The 17,582-nt window shown below is 52.5% G+C and overlaps 2 protein-coding genes across 13 annotated transcripts in view; one reads left to right on the forward strand and one right to left on the reverse strand.

The window, feature by feature from the left end:
* The window catches only part of PLCG1 (phospholipase C gamma 1), a 44,833-nt gene extending 43,585 nt beyond the window's left edge, over positions 1-1,248 (forward strand). For 3 of the 6 annotated variants that reach the window (XM_030502782.1, XM_030502785.1, XM_030502787.1), the window contains exons 31-32: positions 98-285; positions 637-1,248. In XM_030502782.1, the coding sequence (XP_030358642.1) occupies positions 98-285; positions 637-682 (234 nt within the window). In that variant the 3' untranslated portion in view covers positions 683-1,248. The remainder of the gene's footprint in view (positions 1-97; positions 286-636) is intronic. The other 3 variants (XM_030502783.1, XM_030502784.1, XM_030502786.1) reach the window with 3 other exon arrangements.
* A 461-nt stretch (positions 1,249-1,709) lies between these two features.
* Positions 1,710-17,582, reverse strand: part of ZHX3 (zinc fingers and homeoboxes 3) — a 47,022-nt gene continuing 31,149 nt past the window's right edge. For 4 of the 7 annotated variants that reach the window (XM_030502788.1, XM_030502792.1, XM_030502790.1 and 1 more), the window contains 2 exons: positions 8,678-11,589; positions 1,710-7,289 (listed from right to left, as the gene is read on the reverse strand). In XM_030502788.1, coding sequence (XP_030358648.1) covers positions 7,279-7,289; positions 8,678-11,429 — 2,763 coding nt within the window. In that variant the 5' untranslated portion in view covers positions 11,430-11,589 and the 3' untranslated portion in view covers positions 1,710-7,278. Of the gene's footprint in view, positions 7,290-8,677; positions 11,590-15,662; positions 16,219-16,580; positions 16,608-17,582 lie in introns of those variants that run through there. The other 3 variants (XM_030502794.1, XM_030502791.1, XM_030502795.2) reach the window with 3 other exon arrangements.

Consider the following 17,582-nt stretch of genomic DNA (forward strand, 5'->3'; position numbering starts at 1 on the left):
CTTGCAAACCCCAAGACGCCCTGAGCACTGCCTTGACTAGAAGACACACTTTGAAATCTCAAGCCCTTTACTCCTGCAGTTGTTTTTCTGATCCAAGCAGGAGAACGGGGAGATAAACCTCTTCAGTGGGGCAGTGCTGCGGGACCGCGCAGGGGATGCTGCCACTCAGCTGCTGGTGGGCAGAGGCAGAGAGGGCTCCTTCGAGGCACGGTACCAGCAGCCCTTTGAGGACTTCCGCGTGTCGCCGGAGCAGCTGGCTGACCACTTTGAGAGCCGGGAGCGAAGGTAGGGCCAGTGCCCAGCATGGCACATCCCACCCCAGCAGTCTCCTTGGCGGAGGCAAATAAATGCAGCCTCCTCCCAGTAACCCAGAGCAGAGCTGCAGCCTTTTTGCTGCATGGAAACCCTACGTTCCAGCATGGAAGTTGTGCCAGTCCTTGGGGAAGCCGCTGCTTTGGGGTCCATGGGAGTAGGGTGGGACAAGGAGCTGCCACCCCGCAGCCAGTGGCACTTTGCCGCAGCATGGGGATGTGCTGAGCCCCTGCTTCCCTCCCGTGGGGCGGCTTTGGGCACCGGAGCATTGCCCTGGATCATGCCGTGGGCAGCCTGAGCCGTGTCCCCTCTCTGTGACCCCAGCAGGGCGCTGCGGAGGACCCGGATCAACGGGGACAACCGGCTGTAGCCCATCGCGGCGGTGGGAGCACCTCCAGTGCCGGTGGATCTCCCGGCACGCTGTGAACTGGTTTCTATGGAAACGGCACTGCTATGGCCTACTTTCAGGCAGCTTCTCCAGTTTCTCCACTGAAGTGTTCGAGTGGAGAACTAAAAAAAACATATATTGGGAAAAAAAAAAAACCCAAACCAACCCCAAATCCCTCCCGTCACCACCAAGCCCTTAACGAAGTGCACGGGTGCGCACCGCCTGCCAGCCGCCCAGGGGAGGGACACGACTGTCTGTGATGGCAAAGAATGAGACCTGAACCCCCCCAGCCAGCCCCTGCTGCCGCTGCTCTGCCCGGATTCCCAGTGATCCCGCTCCGGGGCAGCTCCCGGGGGCCCCCTGGCACCCGTCCTTTGCTGTACCATTCCCAGCGCACCGGGCAAGGGGGGACCAAGGCAGCACCTATCTCTGTCCTGGTGGCATCGCATCTACCTTCCTGTATAGCCACTGCCTATGGGCCAGTAGTGAAACTCCACATTTACAAGGCCTCTCTAGCTTTGAATGACAATAAAAGTGTCAGTATTACACGTGTGGTGTCTGGTGCATGGCCCCACTGCAGCCCTGGCTGGGTGCAGCCATGCTGGGGGGCTGCACTGCTCCATCCTTCCTCCTGGCTTTAGGGAGTTTGCAGGTACTGGGGGGGGTGAAAATAACAAGGAGCAGGCCCCAGGTTTAATGTTGGCACTCAGAAGGTTATGTGCTACAGCTGACCCTGCTTTGCTGAACAGGAATGGGGACAAGCAGCTACTCCAGGCTGCAGCAGGGGTACTAGGACAGAGGTATCCAGGCTCTGGCACGTGGCTGGGTCACTCACTGGTGGCCTTACCCTGTAAGTTGTGCTTTTAAACCAAAGGGAAGGTGGTAATGGAGCATTCCCCACTTCGGGCATGGCTCAGCCATCCCTGTGCCCGGGGCAGCTCCTGCTGTTGGCATCAGGGGATCACCGTGGGCTTCCCCGAACCCGAGCGCAATCACCAGTCGAGTCACGTTCGTCTTTTCCGCTCTTTATTTAGGAACAACCAAAAATGTCTGGTTTCATTTCAACAAACTGTACAAGCAAGCTCTTCCCCTCGCCCACCCTCACATCCACATATACAAAAGGAAGGGAAACTTGCCGTTCACTTCTCAGAAGTGGCATTGTTGCTACAGGGAGTTCTTGCCCTCAGAATAAGAGCAGGTAAAGTCCATAGCAGGTACAAGCTACCCTAGCCCTAGTAATAGCTACAGCCCACAATCACAGGCAGCTTCACTTTTTGTTTTTCCTCTTTAAAACCTTTACCAAAAGTAAAAACTAGTTCCTGTCTCACACAATTGCCAAGGTGACCATCTAAAACTGTGGTCTTAAGAAAAACACAATAATAACCCCACTGGAACCCCCCACACCTCCCCGGTACAAAGACCCAGCAGAGCCCTTGCTCTGCTCCCTAGCTGCACGGCCACCCTTATGAAAGGTCCCGTTGCAGCTACAATTACATTTTCCTTTGGATAAATCCAAGCAAAAATTCCAGGTCATTCAGCACCAGCATGATTTCTAAATAACAATAATTAAAAATAAAAAAACAAACCAAAAAAAAAAAAAAGAGACCCCATTCGGCTGACTTTGTGGTCTGCTGAGAAACAAAGTGATCAACACGCTGTTCCCAAAGGCTCTCTTTTAGTGCAATGTTAGTATGTGCAAGGGGAATCACAGCCACGTACCCATAACACCACCACGAGCCAGATGGGGCAGAGAGAAAGTGCAATTTTAGCAAGAAGTTTTCTATGCCATGGATTCCTAGCCCAATCTTCACTAGCACCAGTAAGCAAGAGTCCTAATACCACCCTCCATCAGTACAGGGGAAAAGTGGCTTGAATTGTGCCATCACAGGATGGCCAATGTCAGCCAACAGAGCACTCCTCACTGGAACAGGCAGGAACAAGAAAACAAAACCACAACACAAATCACGGCTTCGATACAGAGCTCCCTTGCTCTGCTTAAAGTTGTGTGATGCCAATCCAGCATTCCTGGCAGGGACCACTGCCAGTAAAATATACAGCAGAAAATAAACTTGCCAAGAAAGAAGGTACAGCTTGCAAGTGTCTCATCCCTACACCTCCATTTGTAGTGCTGCCTCATCTTACCCTGCTGGTTTGTGATCAACTGAGGAATGACAAGAGAGGATCCTGCAGTGAGCTGAAGCACTTCAGGCCACCGACTGATTGGAAAACAGCAAAGCCAAAATTATCTGCGCAATAGGAGAGAGAAGTTTACAAGCATTTCAAATGCTATCAAGTTGACAGGAAGGTACAGCATCACATTAACTTGGTAATTTGTGCCTAAGTGCTGAAAACCACCTTTCTCTTCTGATTCCCAGCGACCCAGCTCCACACATCACCTTCCGATCAGGTTGCCTCTGTCATGTCTCCAAGAGAGGGGCTGCAGGGAAGGCAGAATACAACACTTCTACCTGTGACCAAAAACTGTTGCTTTTTATAAACCCCAAAATACCCTAACATGGAAAACCAGCCTTCTCCATCCTCCTCTTCCTCCTGAACAGACAGGGGACACCTAGCAAACATTAACCAAGCAGTTCCAGCTTCTGCACCAGCATCGCCCAAGCAGGTTAAGGCTCTACTTGGGCTGACTACAGGGTCTCCCATCAGAGCTGCCAGCAGTGACTGCTGCTGCTGGTGGCTTCTGGTGGTGACCAGTGCAGGGAAGGGACACGCAGCCACACCAATACCTGCGGCTGGAGCTCTGCGGGCCATGCACGGAAGCAGCCCCTGTGCTGCAGGCCTGATGTGCCTCAGACAAGTGGGAACAGGAGCCTGTGAATTATGGGTTGTTGAGTGTTCTGCTAAAGAAAACAAGAAAAAAATGATTTCCAGGATGGTGAGAAATAAGGTACCCAATGAACGAGGCATGTCTAGAATCCCACAGCAGGGCCTGCTGACACGAACAAAGAAAGTAGCTGTTGTTTGCATCAGGAGGACCAGCAGCTTTTTACACGAGCGGGCCAGGTATGGCACAGATCAGGGATCGGGTCATTAAGCAATTGGATTGTGCCCTTAATCTAAGCAGCCTCAGAGGCACAAGTAACAAGATTCACATGGATTAAAAATGATGGTTACTACTGTGGCTGTCACACACAGAGGATGGAGGTAAAGAATTTCATTTCCCTCCCTTACTGATGCTGGCTACACGATCTCTATCTTACACCCCTCCTTTCAAATCAAGATATTCATCTTTGATTAGATTATGATAAATATTCACCCACTGTGTAGAATCCTGGTGACGCTTCCTCTTACCACCAGAAGAGCTGCTGCTGGGGCTGTCAAGCCACCTCTCATTTCTTCCTTTCAGTTTCAGATGCAAACACATTTCTAATGTCCTGCACCAAAACCTGAGCCTGGTTTTGGAGACGACACCTGCTCCTCCTCAGCTTCAGATAGGGAAACAGGACCACAGAGCTAACCCCTCAGGTTCTGCCTTCACAGAGATTTCAAGTCAACAAAGCAAATGCAGATAACAAGGAATGTAGGAGTTAGAAAGGGAACTCGATTGCTTTCTGATTTTCCTGTCTCTAAACCTCCCCCTCCGCGCGCGCTGGGCCCTGCCAGCCCCGCTGCAGCCGAGGGGAGTCTGCATGGAACCACTTTTTACAATTCCTCCAACCCGAAAGAAAGAAAACTCCTGCTGTGCTTGTATGAATGCGTGGAGACAAAGCTCAAAACCCTCAACAGCTTCCAACCCTCAAGGCTGGTTTTTCTGTGTACACCGGGAAACTCTCCCTCCAGCTCACAAGACTTCTCTTTTCAGTTTGTCTGGAAAACTGGCCAAATAGAATCCAAGTGCAAAACCTTTCAGCTAAGTGCATGGAAAAATGGTTTGAAGGGATCAGTTCATACCATAGTCCTTAAGCATTTCTGTAGATGGAGCGGGGATCACTCTTCCAATTAGCCATAGGCCTTTAAGTGTACACCCAAAATCCCACAGAAAATCACCTTGAATGGGCAAACTACACCTCCAACATATTTATATAGCGAGTAGTTAGTAAAAGTGTACATTTTTCATGTACATTTTAATGCAATAAAGAATCAATGGCATATCTGAACTGTATATATGTGTACTTAAATAAACCTGCATGTACATAGACACTAGAGAGTAAATTGACCTACCTGTATTTGTTCTCTGAAGGTAGCACCATACACACACTCACACTCTCAGGGGACACGACTCCCAGATATGCTGCCTCTGCCCCTAGGAGCACCCAGATTCTCCTGTCACCACTGACATTTAGGGGTGTGCAGGGCTGCACCCATGAGGGTGAACCCCTTGGGGCTCTGGATGCCCCTGCTCTCCCGGAGGATGCAGAGGCCGAGGTGGGAGCGCTGCTGGCTCTGCCTCCAACCACAGCATGACCAGCAGTAGCGCTTCTGACGAGATGCGGGGAGCGGGCTGTCACTGCAGGGTGCTCCAGGTCCATCCCTGCTCGCAGTGACTGCTAAGGGATGGTGGCAGTGTGGGTGCCTGCACCCCAGCGCATCGCCCCAGCTCTCTTTAGGGTGCAGGTCCACTCCATCCACAGCAGATGCTCACGCTTCACCACGGGAGTGACACTGTGTGTCCAGGGAGCTACGTGAGCTCAGGAGCAGGCACCTACCATGGAAGCACGTACCACCAGGCCAGAGGAAGACCCCTCTCTTACAAAGCACTGAACAGATAGAGCATCTCCTAGCAGTTGAGCAAGGCAGCCTCTTAAAGAGGGCATGAGGAAAGGACTGGAAAAGCAACAGCAATTAAAGGTAGAAATCAGACACCAGCGTTGGAAGAGGCTCTGAAAGAGCTTTTTTTGGGTTTAAACGAGAGGTTTTGTAAATCTCTGGATCCAATCCTTTGGGGCTTGCTACCCACCCTTCTAATAAATATCATTTACCACCAACAATAAAGTCTCCCACACGAAAAAGCTTTCACTAAATAAAAACCTTCTACTGAAAAAGTCTGGCTGAGTTAGCTTGACAAAAATAAGGAGCTCTGACTACCCTCCATAAATACATCAGTGGACAGACACCAAAACCTATTTAACTTAAAGGACAATGTTGGCTCCGAAACAAACCAGGAACAAACCAGCCACGAATTAATTCAAACTAGAAATTTAAATAAAGATTCTAACCACTCAAAGGCAGTAAAGTTCTGGAATAGCCTTTCCAAGAGCAAAAGTGAAGGCAAGACATGGAACCAATTTTGAGTGGGGATTTGATTAGTGTGTGACAGAATGGTCTGACACAGCATTTAGCTGGAATAGCCAGCTCAAGAGTTTCCCTTCTAGACCTTGTTTTCTGTTAGAAAAGGATATTGAGAAGATCTTCAAGGAGTTGCATCACACAGCAACCACCCAAGACAAGATGGGCACATTAAAAATGTGCAGGTACAGGGGAGCAGAAGGGTTAAGTGGGCAATTTCCTTTGCTGCTTCACCAGAACTAATGCAGAAGGAATGGGAGGAAAAAAAAAGGGGAAAGGAGAGGGAAGACTGGAGCAAACACTTGGAAGTTCCCAGCGCTGCTGCAGGAGGATCTATCATGTAGGGCTGCGAGAGGGATGCTTCCTGATTGCAGCAGAGCTGCTGCCGATCCCTTGGAGACAACAATGCCTTGAACCTCTCACAGCAACGCTGCGTATTCTCTGCGTTTGCTCTCTGAAGAACAGCTTGTGCTCTCTGAACAATGAAAAGATTCCAGGTCAGGATGGAAAAATTATTATGTGCTAGTTCTCAGTGATTAAAGGGAGACTTGGAGATTGAACAGCCTGCTACAGGCAGTCTCCAGGAGCGCAGGGGAAAGTATTCTAGCTGGCAAGGGAGAAATGACAGCAAACTCCATCTCCTGGGTTGCCTCGGAACCTGGTACTTTCTGGAGAGTACGCAATGCTAAATCTAACCTCAGCCGTAGGGATGAATATCTCACTTAGCTCCCACCAGGCTTTAACGCACAACTGGCAGTTTTCTTTTCAGATCCCTTTCCTAACACACACACACTCATGTGCCCACAAAGTGCTTCATTGCCAGGGCTTAAGGACCAGAAAGGGCTTAGGGGACATATGCAGCCATGCCAACCTTTAGAGAACAAACACCTTAACAGACAGATGAAAAAAACCAAGAAAAAAAGAAAGAAATACTGTGCCATGATAGTCCATATCTAAGCCATGACCTTGTTTACACAACGTCTGAGATTTGTTATGCTTGTATAGGCAGCTGTAGGCATCGGTATATGAATACGAAATCTGAAAGTCTGTCCACTGGAAAGCAACAAGAGCATCACCCTATTTCCTGGGTGCAGGCTGAGCCCCTGCCAGCTCTCAGCCATCTCCTGGGCTGGGCCACCAGAGCTCTGCACCAAGTGCCCAGTTTTTGCACGCGTGCTGTCTCGTGTGCTGCGCTCAAAGGTCTCATTTATGGCAGTGCTTTACCACCACGTCCTGCTCCTGAGGTCTGCATCAGCCTGGCCCACGGGTTTCTTCAACACCAAAAGTTTCTTCTCAGGGGTAATAGCGGATCCTCCGGGGCTGGTGGTTTGAGTTCAGTCTGCCTCTGAAAAAGAACAGAGGGGTCAGAGATGCTGCAGCTCACCACGGGGGCCTGCAACCCAGGCGGGGTGCCGGGTGGGGAGGAAGGGGTGCAAGAGTGCCTCGGGAGGAGCAGAACTGGGAGCCTTGATGGAGTCAGATGCAGAGAAAGGCTAGCCCCATTCAGAGGCACCAGGAAACCCAAAATCCTCACGGGAGCAGAGCTGGGCTCAGGGATGCAGCCTGCAGCAGTCTGAAGCCATGCACCCTCAATGAGCACCTCCTGCTTCTGTGCCATGAGGGGTGGTAGGGACCACATACGGGTGGCATAAGGTCACGCTGAGGGGTGCTAGCAGGGGCGTCTCCCTGCCATGGGCACAAAAACTTACCCACCACCCTTCCCCAAACTGCTCCCACTGCAAAGCACAGGGGGCAACTCACATCCAGGCCTCTCAGCTGCAAGAAGGGCAGGGCCCCATTCAAACCCACGCTCCAGCTCCTCCAAATGAGACGGGGGAGGGAAGTAATGAATTGTAGTTGATTTTTGTAATGATTATCATTGTTTTTCAAGGCCTGCAGCCATGGCAGAGGTGTGTGGGAAGCTCCAAAGCAAGGCAGCGGGGCTGGAGGAGGTCCCAGCTGCCCAGCAGGACAGCAAGGGGCTGCGTGCATGGAGCAGGCGAGAGGCTGCAGAGCCCGCAGCAGGACGGGGCGAGCGCTCAGCCATCCCCATATGGTGGGAACCCTGCCAGGGAGGAAACAGCCCCCAGCTGCACTCTGCAGAGCCCATGGAGGGCTTGGAATCCACCTCTCCTCACACACACACACATGCTTTCAAAAGTGAGTCCTGGAGGAGGGCTAGGGCCGGCAGCAGTAAACACCAGCCCTCCATCTCCTCTCCCTCCTTGCAGCCTCCATCTTCACCACTGAGCGATGCCCCGCGGCAAACAAGGATGCTCACATCTGGAGAGCTGGCAGCGGGAGAGGGAAGGGAGGAAGCTCTCGCGGCACAGGCAGGGGTCACGTCTGCTGCCTGAGGCCAAGGGGAGGGTGGCATGGGACCCAGCAGCCAGGCCCCTTCCTTCCCAAATACCCATCCCCTCCATAAACAAACCCAAGGGCCACCTTCCCCTGGGGCAGGTAGAGACCAGACACTCCTGCTGGTTTGACTTACAATAAAGCAGGATTTGGCTTCTGAGTGAAGCCAGCGACCAAGGCAGGCAGCAGCACTTGGAGCATCTCACTGGACCCTCCTCATCCTCCTTCCCTCACCCGCTCTTCCCCAGAGGGAATTCCTCCCCGCTTCCTCAGCTAAACCCCAGACAGCAAGAGCTGACACTAAACCCTCCCTAAAGCCTCAGTTTCCCAATGGAAAACACTGGGAGCCCCATCCGTGCCCACCCAAGCTCTCACCGAGCCGGGTGGCGGGTGGCGGGCCCGGGGCATCGGGGGTCCCGGCACTGCCTTCGCGGCCGCCCGGCTCCCAGGACTCGCTGCTCTCGGGCACCTCGGAGCTGGCTTCGCTCGGCGCTTTCCGGCCGCCCTTGCCGGCTGCGGGCTCCTCGGCGCCGGCCGCCCTGCTCTCCTCCTCCGCCTTCACCGCGAACCACAGCCGGAGCTGCTGCGCGCCGAGGTGGGCGCGCTCAGCGAGGCCGGGCACGTCCTCCTCCCGCAGCGCCTTGTGCTGCTCATAGTACTCCTCCAGCACGTCGCGGGCGGCAGGGCTGAGCTCTGCCATGCCCGGCGGGAACACCCCGCGCCGGTAGTTCTCATACCACTTGAGCTGCCCGTTCTTGTAGCCGTAGCGGCTGTCCCCGAACCAGCGAATGACCTCGGCGCGCGGCAGACCCGTCTGGGACACAATGGCATCGTACTCCTGGTTCGTCGGCCGCTGGGTCTGCACGAACATCTGCTTCAGGAGGTGCCGCTGCTGGGCAGTCTTCTTGAAGTTCAGTTTGGGTTTGGGAGGGCTGGGTGCCCGGCTGCAGCCACCGTCCCCCTTCTCGGTGGCGCCGGCTCCCACTAGCTCGGCTTTGCCGTTGGACTCGGTCACCCGCAGGTTCTTCAAGTTGATTTTGATGGGACTCACCTTCCGCTCCACTGAGATGTTGCCGGAAGCGTCGACGGAGCCGTTCTCCCCTGCGGCCTGCAGCTCGTCCGAGGAGTCTTCCCCTTCCCCGCCACCGTTTTCCGCCTCCTCCTCCTCCTGCTGAGCCGCCTCCTCCACCTTCTTGTTCTCCTCCGCCACCTTCTTCTTCTTCCTCCTCTCCGAGAACCAGCTGTCGATCTCCCTCCGGGTCATCTTTGTCTCCCCGCGGAGGCGGTTCACCTCCTCCTCGGCAGGAAGGGGGTTCTGGGCAAAGCTGCTCTCCAGAGCCTTCAGCTGCTCCGGCGCCCGCTCCTTGTACTTGGTGGGTGTGAAGTCGGGCGCCTGGTGCCAGGACTGCCGCCGCGGCGGGTGCGGAGGGGCCGCCGCGGGGCTCAGCTCGGCTCCTCTGGGCGGCACGTCGAAGCTCACCTCGGGCAGGGCATCCAGCGCGCTGTCCCCGGGGCAGACGGCCCGGCCGCCCCTCACGTTCCTGTAGTGGTACCTCCTATCGCTGAACCACTTCCGAATCTCCTTGGTGGACAGCCCCGTGAGCTTCGCCAGCCGCTCCACCTCAGCCTGCCCAGGGAACTGGTTCCTGCAGAAGCTGCCCTTCAAGGCTGAGAGCTGCTCGTGGGACTTCTTGTTTTTGTACACGTTTGGATCCAGGAAGGTCTGCGAGGAGATGGCCGGGCAGGCAGTGAGCAGCGGCTGCGCGCTGTTGACCACCTTCACCCCCGACGCGCTGCTGGAGCTCACGGTGCTGTGCTGCGCCGCCGGCTGCGGCTTGGGGACAGAAGTCACCGCCAAGGTGAAGGAGGAGCTGGTGCCCTTCAACCCGTTTGCCATGATGGGCTGTGTGACCAGCAGCCCCCCCGTCCCCTCCGGCTGCCCCACCACGTGGCCCGGTAGAGTCGCCTGAATGAGATGGGGGACGCTGCCGGGGTTTGCAACCAGCGGCGTGTTCAGAACAGTAATGGTGGGTTGTGGCACGGACTGAATAACAGTGTTGAACATCTTCTTCCTGGCATCTTCGATCTCCTCCGGGGACCAGCTGATGCCCTGCTTCAACCGCTGGGCAGTGAACCAGATCTTCAGCTGCTCTTCTGGGTACTTGGTCACCACAGTCAAGTAGCAGAGCTCGGCTTTGGTGGGGTAGGGGAACTTGTGGAAAGAGTTTTTCAGGAAGCTGTTGGAGTCCATGGTGGCGTTGTATGTTGGAATGCTGCTCAGGGGAATCATCACCTTGGGAAGGGACTTGGACGTAGGTAGCTGCTGATGCAATGGGGGCTGCTGCTGCAGTGACACAAGTTGTGCAACACCCGCCTGCAGAACAGGCACGTTTCCTATGATGGAGCCATTCACTACATGAGATGATTTTGTTGAGCTTGCAGCGGGCTGGCTGACCGGCACGGACCCGTTGGGAAACGAATGCTCCCCGTCTTTCACCTCTGCCTCACTGCCCAACTGACTTGACACATTCTCCTTCAAGGTGTGGATTTTTTTGGCCTCGGGTTTACCTTTCATTATTTTCATGATGGGGGTTTTGGTAATGATAATTTCCGACTGGCCATCCACCCCTTCTTCAGGGACCTCTCCCGGAAGGTCGTGGCTGCTGGTGGCCTCACAGAGACTTTGCTCCACGGTTGTACGGTTGTCCTGCTTAGCCACCCTCCAGACAAAGCTCGTTTCGCTGGCATGTGACTCCGTGTTGTGGTGGGAGAGCCCTTCATGGCTGTTTGCAAGGAAGTTGCACATGATGCAGGCGAACGCAGGGTCTTTGCTAAAGTCCAAGTGCTCAGAGTCCAAGTGCCCAAAGAAGTGCTGAATGTCTTGAGATCCGAAGTCACAAGACTTGCAGATGTAAGTGTCACTCTCAGCAATGCCACGGTGCCCGTTAGACAGAGCTCCGTTATTAGTGTTGCTGGCACCAGCATCACCAGCTGCTGGCCCTTCCGCAGGAGCATCCTGTTGCGTTCCTTCACGATCATCTTCTACAGCATCCAGTTCAGTCTCCTGAAGCACCAGTGTTTTCACTGGTATCATGCAGGGAGTTGTGGATTTTCTTTTGCTAGCCATCACTACAGTCGATCCAGATGATTAGTTTCTTTTCATGTACATGAAATTCAGATTGAAAAGGCGCTACTGCAAGTGCTCTGTGGTCTACATTTCAGCAAACTCATGATGTCCCAAGGAGCTGATGTCAGATGTTGACAAACATTCATATTTGCCACTGAACCTGAGGACAAGGAGAGGAAGGAGGAGTTAGTTCCCTTGCCATTAGACAAAGCACAACTGTCCTGGTATTTAACTGTTTCACTCCATAAATCACTTTCAGCCTCTGTCAATAGGAAAATTTAACTTGACCTTGGATTTACTGTATTTGCACACGTACAACCTGTGAATTAGCCCTTTAGAAACCAACACATAAACATGCCTTTTCCACAGCCTGCGTCAAATTCCCATCTGAGGAGGAAATCCACCACAATTTCCCTGCACCCTGCCTTGCCCAGACCCATCCCCGGTGTTCCGTGGGGCAGAGCAGTGCCAGACAGGGCCATCTGGGGAAAGCCGCCTGTTTTCCACCAGGAAAACCTGGTGAAAACTCAGCACATTCCCCACAGAACATTTCCATTTCTTCAAAATTGTCCTTTTCCAACCATCCCATCAGGAAGCTTCTCACCAGCTCAAAGCACCGTGCCCACACCAGGGGCCTCTGCCTGCAGGGACACCCGGAGCTGTGCCGCAGGGAGCCAGGTCCATTTACTTCAGCCCCCCACACTCAGCAAAGCCTGCAGAGCATTTGGGAGCTTCCCTGCCCACCCCCTGCCCACTTCATCAGTATTTTAACAGCAGCTGCTGAGTCTTCATCTGGAGCTGCAAGAGGAACGGCCCCAGCACTCAAGGGCAGCACCACACACGTGTTCCTGGCTCCCAGCCTTCCCTTCCCATCACCTTTGCAGCTCCTGGCATTCACACAACTCGGTGCACTGGGGGTACCTCCTAAGAAAGTGCCATTTCTCTGTGACACAAGCCCATTTTGCTGGGCTGGGGGTGACCAGAGACCTGTCACATTAGAAAAACAGAGGAAAAGAAGGAGAAAGAAAGGAATAATTCTTTTCCTTTTTTTCCTGAAGCTAACACAGCTCCCAAACTGCTCCAGCCCACGGAAGGCCAGGGCTGGCCGGGACATTAGCCACAACTTTATGTGCTGCCTGATGCAGCTTTGCCATGTACACAGCGAGTGCTCTGTGCCCCAGGTCACAACCCAAGGGCAGTGAAGCTGGAGTCACTGCTCTGGTGACAGGGCAGGCAGCACATCCGAGGGAGCAACATCTCTGCTTTAACCCCTCTGTCAATGCCAGCCTTTTACACACCAACTCTGCTTTTCTTCCTTTTAAACACAGGGATAAAATGGCATTTTCCCAGATTGCAGTGTCACTTGGAAGCATATGGACACACTGATTCATATTACAAAGCCTCTGTGCCAGACTTTCCCGGGATTTACAGTAACAGCAATAGAGCTATATAAAAACACTCATAAAAACTTGAACTTACAAAAACCCCCAAGGCCAACTTCCCTCCTCCCAGCTGACTCAGAGGTAACTCCTATCAGTTACAGCTTTCCCAACTCAGATACTCTGAGCTGATCTCATGCTCCGAGAAATGCAGATGGGGCAAATGACTTGGTGCTTATGCAATACCTCCTCTGCTTATCTGTGCCCGTAGCTTCTACAGCAGAGGAATGTCAGGTCCCAATGAAAAAACATCACATGCAGGAAGCACAATTGGACCTCCCTACTTTCATTAGAATTTGGTTTTTAATTGTTCTGGAAGCTGACATCACTTTTTCCAACAGGCAGAGCCTGGATGGTCAACTCCGGCCCCAGCAGCTCTCAGGCACCGTTTAAAAGACTGACGGGAAAACGTGCACTTCCCGTTAATCCCAGTGCTGTGAATAGCGTTAGTCATCCCTGAACTTGGCACCAGAGCAGCCTGTTTGCTATGCTACAGCGTCGGGAAAAGCTACAAATTATAACTTTAATAAAAAATTATAAATTAAAAAGGTATTAAAGCTGTGAGCTGGATTTAGAGCGAATCTCAAGACCTGCTTTATGCCACCTTTCCATGATTAGTCTTTCCCACTGCAGAGGGCCAGAAAGTTATTCATTAGCACTAACAAGTCAAATACTTGGATGGCTGTGAATGGGCTTTGCTATTCAGAGGGGACCAGCATCCATTTGACACCAATCCCAAGATCCTAATTTTTGATGCTAAGTTAAATATTACACAATCTAGCAGGGTACAATGACCTTTCCAACTCCAGTCAATTAGGGAAAAAACCAGTAAGACCAGCCTGAAGGCTACAAAATCCAGCGTGAAAGGCTGAAAGGAGTTTCGTGTCAGGGAAGCAATGGTAAAAGGGAATTCACATTGAACTTTATTCTGCAGCTCTAACACGGGGCCCTCTGCAAGCTTTTTCCTTTCCAGCAAGCTCCTGATAGAGATCCAGCTCCAGTCTCCATTCCTGAGAACGCTCAATCCCAGACGGATCTTACTGAGTGTTTCTGGAGTTGCCTGATATCACAAAGATGATTTTTATCTATCAACAGAGTGAATTTGATACAGAGCAGAGGCACACACAGACCCCCATTGTGCCACACGAAGGGAGTGCCTCTCCAGGGCATGCCAGCACCATTATTGTGGGTAAATGTGAAGGGCCTGACCCACCTCCAGAGAACCTAAAAGCTGCATTTCATTTACCAGCACATTTGCATCAAGCTCTGAGCTCTCTCCAATAACTTCCCTTAAAAATGCAATCAAAGCTGCCCCAGCTCTCCTGCTGGGGCTCCAATATTAATGCCACCTGAGAGCACAGATTGCAGATTTAGCTGGAAGTGAATCACAGTGCCAATTTAGTGGGGGAAAAAAAGGAGAATTAATCAAGTATACTGCTTGTCCATTTCCATGGAACAGTTGCATAACCACATGTTCGGAGCATGTTTTATTCCCTGCTTACCTTCTGGAATGCACTAATACTTTAATACACCACTAATATATAACAGAATGGATCATTCACCAATTGCTGTGGCATTAAAGTGAGGCTGGTTTAATGGATAGAGTAAATTAACAGCAGAAAAATAAATCCATTAAAAAGCAGCCTTACATCAGAGCTCAGTGTAAACCACTGCCTCAGACCTGTGTGAAGAACTTTATTCCCTAATATTTTATGATTTACTGGAGACCTGGCAGCCAGGAAGACAAAAGGATTGTACTTAAATTCATGGTTCCTGTTTAATTTATACTGTTAATTTAATAGTGAGGAAAGAGAGTAAGCAGGTCACCCGTGCACCTAAACCTGCCACTGCTGTTGGAAATCTGAGGGGAAACTGACTTAAAGCAGAGTCAAACTGATTCTGCCCCAGTGATGCTCCCAGAGAAACGTGTCCGGGTGGGTTTTGAATGTGTCCAGAGAGGGAGACTCCACAGCTCCTCTGGGCAGCCTGTGCCAGGGCTCTCACACCCTCACTGTAAAGAAGTTCTTCCTCATGTTGAGGTGAAACTTGTTGTGTTTTAGTTTATGGCCATTGCTCCTCGTCCTGTCACTGGGCACCACTGAAAAGAGTCTGGCACCATCCTCCTGGCACCCGCCCTTGAGATACAGATCTGCATTGATGGGATCCCTTCTCAGTCTGCTCTTCTCTGGACTAAGCAGGCCCAGCTCCTGCAATCCCTCCTCATAAGAGAGATGCTCCAGACCCTGAGCATCCCTGTGACCCTAACACAGGGCCAGCATTTCTGCTGGAGACAGCCCCAAACCTCCAACACTTCCATGAGCATTCCCCTCCTGCCATGCTCCTGTACCAACCCTCCTCCCTGCCCAGCACAGGAGCATTCCTGTCCCCACGGTCCAGGTACACAGCACCAACCCTGCGCAGAGCAGCTTCGCCTCCGCTGAGGGGAACAATGCCCAGAGTGCTCAGAGTGAGCTCAGCAATGGCAGAAAATTTCCTTCTGCAGAGATTAACAAAGAGAGGTTTCGAAATCTGCCGAGTATGAACTTTCAGCTTTTTCCAGCTTGGCTGGATGCGACTGGTTTGGGTTTAAATGTTTCAGTGAATTAACGAGTGAGGTTGTTAATGCAAAACATTCACCAGCGCAGTGCCAAGGGCCCCACTTACAAGATTAATTCCTGTGACCTTCTGCAAACCTCGCCTAGAAACAACCACCAGAACAGCCATCGGGCAGCACCGTGGACCAGGCAGCCCCGCTCTGCCCCAGCCCAGCCAACGCCGGGTGCCCGGCGCTCACCCAAGGGCTGCGTGCTCTGCCATGGCTCTGGTGTTCGATGCGGCTCTGCTGCAGAGCGAATGCTCAGCTTCAAACAGAAAAACATCAGAAATCAGCACCAAAACATACGCAAAATAACAGTTTTCACACACTTTGGGTGCCTGCTAGGCAGGCAGACACACTCCTCAGGTCAGAGACAAAGTTGATGTTTCTGTCTTAGACAAAGCCAAGCACAATATTGGCACTTTTAAGAACAGAAGTTTAGGTTTTAAGCTGAAGCTCGGCAGGCCCCGGCTCATACCAAAGCATAGGGGGGGAAAGGGGAAAAAAAGAAGAAAAATCAAAGTTGGAGAAAAGAAGTTGATGTTTGAGAGTTTTTATCTCTCCCCTTTAGGCTCTACCTCCAGCCAGGGCTGGAGGTGCAGCTTTGGGAAGTCCACAGATGCCTTCCCAACTCCCCACCAGTAATCAGCAAGTAAAGGCCAGTAACTGGGAGATCCCTGGGGCCAGCACCAAGGAGGGGTGCTTTCGGAGCACCCGACCCAAAGACTGAGCCACCTTCCCCTTCCCGCCACCAAGCTGGTGCCAGCTCAGCCTGCGGCTGGGAGCATTCACCTGGGTGCTGGGGACAGGAGGAAAAGCAGGCCCACACAGCAGCGAGTGCAGGCATACGTGGGGCACAGCCCCACAACCACTCCTGTGCCAGCCATGGCAGTCCTGGGGCTCTTTCTCTTGGGCTGCATTAGCATCTGTTCTGCGTTTGGAGTCCATTCATGAGAAGTCATGTAGGAGTTTCACCAGCTTTACTCATTTATTGCCAAAACGTGGCCAGTGTGGGCTGGCAGGAGAGAGAAAGGCTGGAGATTCCTGCACCTTCCAGACTGAGGTGAGAACACCCAAAGGCTTGTTCCCCAGCCAGGGGACCCAACTAGTTCTCACCTGGGTTTCATCACCACGGACTTGGAGTTGGTTACAAGGGGAGAGGGCATGCAGCAGCATCACCAACAGGCTTTGAGGATGCACTCCCCTGCCAGGAACAGCACAGCTATTGCTAATTCATCCCAAGGACGTGCTATGTAGAGGGACACACTCCAGTAACTCAGCAAAGACCTCTCCTGGCTACATCCCTGTGATTCAATACGGACAGACACAGTTAGAGGGAAGAGCCAACCTCTTCAGAGCAAATCCCAACTTCTTGGGTGTGGACAGGACCTCTCTTGTAGCTGTGCCAGCACGGCTGTGTAACAGAGAAGGCAAGGCAAGATCTGGCAGGGCTGAGCTCCTCTGTTCCCGGTCGGCGGCTGCGCGTCCCAGCGTGCTGGGTCCAGCATCCTCCCTGAGTAACCCCGCAGAGCCTGCAGCTGGGAGGGAAGTCACGGGATGGGACCATCTCCAGCAGCAGAGCATCACCCCGGCTCCTGAGGCACATCTCCGCCCCGTGCCCTTGCCCAAGGCTGGCACCAGAGCCTGGTCCATAACCCAACGCCAAGGCAATGACACACTTAATTCTGTTGGAGTTTAACCCATACGGGGCTGCAAGTTCCCATGAATGAGCAGTTAATGAGATTTTCCCCTCCAGAGCAGACTGCTGTGGCACTAACGCTGCAGGAACTCAACATTCAGGTGCTCTCACAAGAACAAGAAAAGCCACCAGCAATACAATAACCACCACCCTAGAGGAGCCGCGCAGGCAAGAAAAGCCTCTTCACATCTTATTATTTCCCGCCGCACAAATGTACAAACACACACACACACGTTTCAGCAGTTTCGAGCTTTGAGCAGCATCACAGCCAACATTTGTGCTAAGGAACAATTTCTCTCTATGTCCACTGGTCAGGGTGCTTTGTAGCTTAAGCCTGGCTTTGAAAACCCGGGCACAGTCTACAGGCAGGGGAAGCGGTTGACCGAACAATCGTATTCATTCTCCATTCCTTGGCAGAC

This window comes from Strigops habroptila, chromosome 13 (assembly GCF_004027225.2).
Source record: "Strigops habroptila isolate Jane chromosome 13, bStrHab1.2.pri, whole genome shotgun sequence".
NCBI lineage: Eukaryota > Metazoa > Chordata > Aves > Psittaciformes > Psittacidae > Strigops > Strigops habroptila.